Below are 8,868 nucleotides of genomic sequence, written 5' to 3'. Positions count from 1 at the left end.
ATGTCATGTGTTTGTGCCAGAAGTAACTAGTTAAAGAAAACGCTTAATTGTACTTTTGACCCTCTAATAATTAAAATATAAAACAGCCCCCTATGTATTGGATCATTGGCAGTTTTGGCCCCCAAAGTCAATTTTTACTTGGTCAACGCACACGTGACGCCATGTGTATTTTTTTTATTATTTAAAAAATCATTTTTTTTATTTTTGTAATTAAAATAATTTTTTATTTTTAATTATTTAAAAAAGTATATTTTTTAATAAAAAAGTATATTTTTTTAATAAAAAAAGACTTTTTATTTTATTTTTTAAATTAAAAAAAAAATTGCCACATCAGGGAAGATCAAGTCAAAATTGGCCTTGAGGCCAAAACTGCCAAAGATCCAACACATAGGGGCTGTTTTGTATTTTAATTAGTTAGGGGCAAAAATTGCAATTTTTGAAAAGATAGGGTCCAAAAGTGCAATTAAGTCTAAAGAAAAAACCAAAAGGGTATTTCCGTCAATACGCATTCCTGTTGAAACCTTCACGAACCGTGCGAAAATGGCGCCACCACCACTGATTCAGATCGAAAACTTCAAATTCAATTTTCTCCATTTTCAATTTCATTTCAATTTCTTCAGTTTCATTTCACAGTAATTCGAAGTTCGAAACCGATGTTGATTTGGAAATGGATAGTGTCGTGGTATCGTAACGAAGTGGAGTCACCACCGCCGGTGGTGTTAGTTCCGCCGCTGTTCGATTTTCCTCCGATTGCGGCGCGTAACAGAATGCTTGAATCTTCATATGACGTCGTTTTTGGGAAACTCGCGTTGAGGTGTCTCTTCAATGATTATTTTCAACAACCGAAGCATTTCGTTACAAGAATCATGCTTAAGCCTATTGATGATCCTCACGTCGATCTCATTGCAACAGTATCGTCATTTCTTATTCCTATTTTATTATTGATGAATTTATAATTATGATTTTAGTCTCTGCAATTATATCATTCTTGGTTACGTATCTGACACTAACAATGACACTGGACACGACACCGACACATAGCAATTTAAGTAGATGACATAATTGAATCGGACACGACACTGACACTTAGCAAGTAAATGACATAATTGAAAGCAATCACATGTACCGGTCTCGGTGTCTGTGTTTGACACCGACACATATTGGATACACGTGTCCCTGTTAGAGAGACACAGACACATAATAATATAAGAAAAAGACATAATTGATCGTAATCACATGTGCCGGTGTCATTTCTGACACTAACATGTGTCGGATACCGGATAGGACCTTCGATCAGAAGTGTCTTCGCTACAAAGAGTTGGTTTTAGTCCTCATGTTTACGTGGCCCGATAAAATCATGCCACATGGCCTAATGAGCTGATATTGGAGACTAAAAACAACAACTTTCAAATTTGCAGAGTCTGAATCTAAACAAACAAACTTCGAATCATGCTCAAACCAATCGATGATCCTCACGTCGATCTCATGGCAACAGGATCCTCATTGCTCATCCATGTTATATGACTAAATCTGAACATCACATAAATATGATTTTAGTCTCTGCTATTATAGTGTTTTTTGGTTTTAGTTCTGTAAATTTTTCTGTGAAGACTCAGTTCTGCAAGTTCAAAAACCATTGTTTTTAGTCCCTTGCGTCAGCTAATTGAGCCACATGTGATTTTGTTGGGCCACTTATACGTTAGGGACTAAAAACAATAGCTTTGAATTTGCAGAATTGAATCTAAACAAAAAACCTTATCGGGACTAAAATGAAAAATTATATATAATTGTAGGGATTCAAATTATATTTAAACTATAGATTAGTGAGAAATAGATGCTAATGCGCACTTTGATAAATTAATTTTTCTTAATTTTGTTTAGGTTTCAGGTCCTCTTGATCAGAAGCCTGACGAAAACATCAATGGAAATGCTTTGTTTCGCTGGCAAAGGTGTGTTCTATGTTCTTCTTATATTCAATTGTTTTTACCGGTGTTGTTAAATAGCGGCTATAGATGCGCTATATTTAAGCAGAATTTGAAAAGATCGTTATTGTTTGTTCTGCGATACGCTGTTTAGTACAAAATGTTGTTAAATAGTGACTATAGTGGCGCTACAGCATGATTGCACAGTGGAATTTGAATGGACTTCTATTTATGCGATCTGCGATTGACAACAATGCTTTTTATAACACTTTTTTTTTTTGTTATTTTTTGAGTAATATCTCATTTTCATCCTCAATGTTGAATCCATGATTGTTATATTAGTCATTGCACAAAAGAAACACAAATACAATTGGAATCCATGTATAGGTTGAGGACTAAACTCACCGATAGAAAATAGAGTTTAATAGGGATGCACTGGCATTGTAAATTAGTTTTACATTGACATCTAATTAGAACTCGTTATATTTGCACATAAGCCAAGTCAGGGACCACGTTTTGAAATAACTGCAAAATACTAGATTTTCATCAGACGACAGTATAAAACTAGTTTACACTGATAGTGCATGTCCCATTTTCTATAAAAATGAATAGATGAGATATTGGGTGTGTTTAAGTAAATTTTTTAACCTGTTGATTCTATAAGCAATAGTATCAGGGAATTTAGAAGTCATTCGTTAGGGTAACCACTTTAATTAAGCACTTACTTGATTGATAAACACTTATATGAGAAAATAAGCTAAAAGTAGCTTATGATGATATCATAAGCTATTTTATAAGCTCTGGCTAATTGTTGTCTTAATAAAGCTCTGATTCACAAGTTATTTTGACAACTGTTTTTAAATAAGTTGAAACAGCTTTTAAACGGGTTATAAGTTATCTTTATAAGTAAGTATGTCCAAATAATAATACTATAAGTATGTTTGTCATGAGATAAGTCTAATTAAGCTTTTCAATTGCTTTCTTAGTTGTGTTTATTTAGCCTAGGATCTAATATGATAATGATGCATACCAAAGTTGAGGATGAAAACTGGAGTTTATGCTTCTTGTTTTACTGAATGTTGAGGTTTTTATTTTATTTTCTTTTGGTGGTTTTGTACTGTGCAGTGACGTAAATGACCCTCATACTTTCATGGACCTTTATGTATCGACATCTGATCCGTAAGAAGCTCTGACTTGATGAATTATGATAATGCAATTGATATTTGCTCCTATCATTTTGAATTGAAGTTGTGTGAGTGTTTCTGTGGCTTGTTTGTTTAGGGTTTTACAGATGAGGTCGTGCGCTTACTATCCCAGATATGGATTTGGAGCCTTCGGAGTGTTCCCTTTGCTTTTGAAGAATAGGTGTGTTTTGTTTGATGATGGTGGAAGAAGCGTGTGTTAGGTTCTTGTAGTTTAGGACTTCATCACAGATAGCAACATTCACAGCTGACAAAGTTCGCCAATTGTACAGAGAAACTTCCCAAGATTCTGGCGTCATGGGATTGAGATACGGTTCTGGAAATCTATCATGTGGAGTCACACTTATGCCTTTCGCCAGTAAGTTACCTAGTTTTATGCTAGTGACTGACTGTATTGAACAGATTTAGGATGAAATCGGATAAGATTCGAGAAAAGTGCTAGTATGATATAGTTTTTTTTGTTAGATTTAGTTTCCCCCAAAAACTACCCTTTCTAAACTCCCAGAAAAGCACTAAAATTGCCTATTTTATTTTTGAGATTTTCATTTTCTTTACCAAAAAACTTGTTTAATTATTATGCTAATACAACTTTTAAACATGTTTTTTCAACCAAAACGTGTTTTTTTTTTCTTTCAAACACAAACAAACATGTGATATTTACACACAAATAACCAGTTTTATGACAAAGACTTGTTGAATTTGGTTCACTATTAATTACAAGTATTTACTTGTTTATTGTTGGAGATAGTAGGCATTACAATTTACAACAATACTGAAGAGGCATTGAAGTCTAAGATGGGCAACATGAGTTTTTGTATGTTATTAGTATATCTTGATGATAAATCTCAAAACAAGTTTTGGTTATTACCTTGAACTCTACATTGAATATCTTTCATCAAAATTGTAAGTAATTTTTCCGGTAAGAATTGAAGAAATGCATACGAGGGGTAACCTTGGCGCAACTGGTAAAGTTGTTGTCATGTGACTGAAAGGTCACTGGTTCAAGTCCTGGAAACAGCCTCTTGTGTAAAACAGGGTAAGGCTGCGTACAATACACCAAATGGTGGGACCCCTTCCCGGACCCTGCATATGCGGGAGCTCTAGTGCACCGGGTTGCCCTTTTAATTGAAGAAATGCATACATCACCTTGCACTTTGTCTTTCTGTTTTTGAAATTTGAGATTACAATTGATCTTATGAAGATTTCTAAATTTTACATTGTTGTGATGGATTCTTTTGAAGTATTGATTTATGATCTACTTGCACAAACCATGCTTATAAACTTTATGTAATTGTCATACTTTGCAGAGAAAGATGAATTACCTAAAAGTGTATGGTTGGTGAGTAAGATAGGAAGGGTGACAGCTGGGGTGCAGTATGAGCCACACCGTAAGAACTATTCCGATTTTATTCCTTTCGAAATATTTCAACATCTTTATGATAATTTTTTTCACATCAGTGCCTAGGCTTTTAAGACTAATTGTTATTCATTTCGTTTCTGTATGGTGCATATGTTGAACTTTTCTGATCCTTGCTGGTTATATATTTCGTGTTTGATAGACCTAGATGGAAAAGTTATATATTTCATTGATCAGATAATGGACACTAATGCATCACTCTTTTACTGTCACTTGGTTTGGGTAGTTTGAGGCTGAGTAGAGAAGTTGTTTCTCTCTCAGAGTTGGCTTTATTTTTTATGTTCTGTTACTGATCACCATCTTTCAAGAGCATTGCTCTATTCCATTGCCATTTTTCCTTTTTAGCACTTTAGGTTAGAATGTTCAGTCCATTAACAGAGGTTATCTCCGCTGGTTGTAAGGAGCTTTATCTTCCAATTCAATATAGTTTTCCCCTTCGGTTTGGGTCCTATCACAAACCAATTACATAAAATAAAGAATAATAAACTGAAGAAAGCAATCTACAGAGGCTGAGTTAGTCAGCAGGGCAAGGGAATTGAAGAACTTAAACTAATCCATTATTTTCAAGAAGTTTCTGGAATTTAGACTTTATAGATTAACCAAAACAGTCACAAAATACCAAAAGCATATATTACTAACTCAAGTTTCACCTGTGTTGATTATAAAGCAATCATGTGCATAATACCTCGTCATTCTGTTTTTTAGATGAAAATGCAAAACTTTCAAATTTGATGAACTGGAGTTGTGCCATGGCTTACGGTGTGGGATCACAAAGCCCTTTGAGCCCGTCTTTCAATTTCAGTCTCGAGCTTGTTAAAAGCTCTCAGGTACATCCTCATTATTAAATTGATGAATATTTTACATTTATTCTCTGGAAAAAAGTTTGTGGGTAATATCGTGACATGTTTTCCTCTTGAAATAGGATTTGTAATTTATAAAACAAGTTATATTTAAAAATTTCATTTCACCATCCGTCACCTTGTAATCAATATTAAATATTGTACGAACCTTCTGTCTGATATGACAATGCAATTTAAACTACAAGCCAGTTAACTGCACCTGGGCATTTTTCTTCCCTGATATAATGTGGTGTTCTGATTAATATTTTAAGGATTTTACTGAAATTTGAAGTCTAAACATTCTGCAGTTTGTTGCCTCATTCTATCAGCATATGGTTGTTCAAAGACGGGTATGTTTCTTTGGTCCTTGCTCTCTCTCCTCACATTGTAATTTTAGTTGTCATTGGTCTTTGTACTAGTCTTCTGTTTATCTTTTTCAGAACACTTTCATCTTTAAATTTATTTGATTTTAGTTGTCTCTTAATTTTTATTTTTTTTACTGTTCGATAGAATTCCATCCAGGATTACTTTATGCTTATCCTCATTCATTCCTATTTTTTTTGTTTATCTTTTTCACAAACACATTGATATTTCAATTTATTTGATTTTAGTTGTGTCTCTTAAAATGAATATTTTTGACACTTTGGTAGAATTCAATCCAGGATTACTTTATGCTTACCCTCATTCAATCTTTTTTGGTCTGAGTTTTAGTGAGTTATTTGATTTGTTGTAGAGTCAAAATACCATCAATATATAATAATTAAAAAGTCACACACTTGAATTGAACAGGTGAAGAACCCCCTTGAAGAGAATACTGTTGTTGGAATTACAAATTACATTGACTTTGGGTTTGAATTACAAACAAGGTACCCCCTCCGTCCCAAATTGTATGACGTTTTGGGTATTTCACATATATTAAGAAATGTAATTAATATTGTATGGGAAAGATATATTATGAGTTGTTTTACAAAATTATCCTTAATAAATGATATGGGAAAGATAAATGAAAGAATTGAAAGAAGAAAGAGTAATAAATAATTAAGGATATAATAGGAAAAGTAACATTAATGTTTCATTGGTATTGTAAAGCGACATACAATTTGGGACAAATATTTTTTCTAAAGTGACATACAATTTGGGACGGAGGGAGTAGTCTTTTTAGGCTTTGAACCTATTCAAACTTCTGTGCAACTGTACTTACGTGGTAAATTTAATTTTTTGTGTTAAAGTGTTGATGATGCAATAGCAGCAAACAATATCTCAGACTCCACTTTTCAAATTGCTGCATCCTGGCAAGCAAATAAAAACTTCTTGGTGAAGGTAAAAAAATGATGCAATGTTAGGAAGGTTTTGTTATAGATTATATAGGATTTACTCAAGATGATTATTTATCATATTTTCAGGCAAAAGCTGGACCTAAAAGCTCAACAATGGCTCTTGCATTCAAGTCATGGTGGAAACCTTCTTTCACTTTCAGCATTTCAGGTACCTCCAGCAGGAATTTTCTTTTCAATCTTGTTTCAGTTATTATTTTTTTGTCTTTTACTTCCCGGTTCCTAGTAGAAATTTGGCCATGGTAATCCGGAGTTCCGCGGGATGTAGCTAAAGTTTGTCTAATGATTTGTTCCAATTGGGGATCAAACTCGGTTAAATGTTCTTTTTCATGGGTATCACCTCTGCAATACCACTTTCTTAGTGTATGATTTGTTCTACTGCTACCTCACTCAGCAAGTTCTACGGGGGCAGTAGATATATACACAATCTAAGATCTATAAGTTAAATTGTTCTCAAATTCTCATCCTGTGTAAGTCAAATATGATAATCTGTGATACTTCTTCCAAGATTTAAGCAAATTTAAATGAAAATGGTAATTCTAAAGAGTGTTGTTTTTACTGGATGTTTGACATGCTGAGAATGTCCATTTTTTCTCCAGCCACCAGAGATCGTGCAGACGGTCAAGTGCAATATGGATTTGGCCTCCAAAGCGAAAGTCTTAGAGAAGCCAGGTTCATTTCTTTGGAAGCACTTCTATATTTCGATTCAGTAGATTCTCTGCTAACACAGCACACGACTCATACCCGAGTTGCAGCATTAAAAAATGAGAATTGTTTTCATTTCTACTATTTTTATCTTCTGTTAATCTCTGCCATGTTAATGAATAAGATCTTTGTAAAATTTGTATAATTACTTGTTTGCAGCTATCAAAGAGCCGATCCCAATTTCGTAATGCTCACTCCAAGCAAGGAGCACCTAGCTGAGGGCATTGTTTGGGAAACAGGAAAACGACCTATGCTACAATCTGACATAGATGCCGGACATTTCGATGGCTTACCCAGAGAATTGAGACCTCTTGACAAAATTTTGTAACTTCTTATAGCTTTATATTTATATATTTATGTATTTATGATATGGTAGATGAAAATGCTTTCTGAAGAATGTAGTCTAGTAACTGTAGTTCAAGTTCACTACATTTGGTGGTCTGTATTTTTGTTATAACTTTTGTTATTTGGACCACATTATTATATATAAATTATTAATGATGGAACTTTCCCTCTCTTAAGCATCTTCTAAACCATCTCTTGATAAGAACTTTTTCCATTATCAACCTCATCTTATCTAAAAATGATCTTTTGCCATTTGAAAATAACAATAATATAGTGATTACATTTTTTTTCTTCCGATCAACAACTTTATTTTTTATTTTTTTATCTCAACTCATCTAACTATTTTACTGAAATGAAAATTTATTTTATTTTTTCCATTAACACTCTAAGTTAATAAAATTCATTTTACTTTGTTATGGGAATTTAGTACATCTAATATATATACTTTTTTTCTTTTAAAAAGGAGTACATATTATTTAAAATGTTACCAGATGATTGCTGATATTTGTACACAAAAACTTGAGATCAGATGTAAAACACTATATAAAATGCATTCTAAAATAATGCACTTTTCTGCTCATCATCTAAGGAGATGAGCAACTCAACAAGCCTAAATAAAATTCATTTAAGCGCACTCACATAGATGATAAAATTTTAAAGTGAAACGATATTAAGTGATATGATTTAATTATATCTCATTTAAATTTTATCATTTATGTATGTGTCTAAATACTTTTGATTTAGGGTTATGTCCAATTAAGTATTTTTGAAAGAGAATGTATTAACAAAATATTATTTCTTTGATTTAACAAGGGATTCATCAAAATGATGATGAATTTGGACTTTTAAACAAATGATTAAGAGTTTGATCTATGTAAAAAATTTCGGATGAGAAGAGAATCCACCTTATGTACATCGTAAATTTTTAACGTTCAGTCACAACTAAATAACAATGGAAACTTAGAATCGATAATATGATAACAAAAAAAGATGAAAAGAAATTATAAGTACTCTCCAACGGAGAGATTAGTTATCGTTAAACAACGATGAAAATTATTCGTATTATTATTTGGAGTTAGGACACGTGTCACATTGAAAACGTAA

The 8,868-nt window shown here is 32.9% G+C and overlaps 1 protein-coding gene across 1 annotated transcript; it reads left to right on the top strand.

The window, feature by feature from the left end:
* The first annotated feature begins 519 nt into the window (after positions 1-519).
* LOC11433955 (uncharacterized) lies at positions 520-7,940 on the top strand. The gene is made up of 13 exons (XM_003618242.4): positions 520-911; positions 1,882-1,949; positions 3,048-3,101; positions 3,204-3,287; positions 3,397-3,482; positions 4,432-4,512; positions 5,247-5,368; positions 5,689-5,730; positions 6,170-6,246; positions 6,610-6,700; positions 6,784-6,865; positions 7,314-7,386; positions 7,579-7,940. The coding sequence occupies exons 1-13, from the start codon at positions 654-656 to the stop codon at positions 7,745-7,747; spliced, it is 1,287 nt and encodes a 428-aa protein (XP_003618290.2). The 5' UTR covers positions 520-653; the 3' UTR covers positions 7,748-7,940.
* The last annotated feature ends 928 nt before the right edge of the window (positions 7,941-8,868 follow it).

Source organism: Medicago truncatula, chromosome 6, assembly GCF_003473485.1.
Source record: "Medicago truncatula cultivar Jemalong A17 chromosome 6, MtrunA17r5.0-ANR, whole genome shotgun sequence".
Taxonomy (NCBI): domain Eukaryota; kingdom Viridiplantae; phylum Streptophyta; class Magnoliopsida; order Fabales; family Fabaceae; genus Medicago; species Medicago truncatula.
This window is presented reverse-complemented; position numbering and strand designations above follow the sequence as displayed.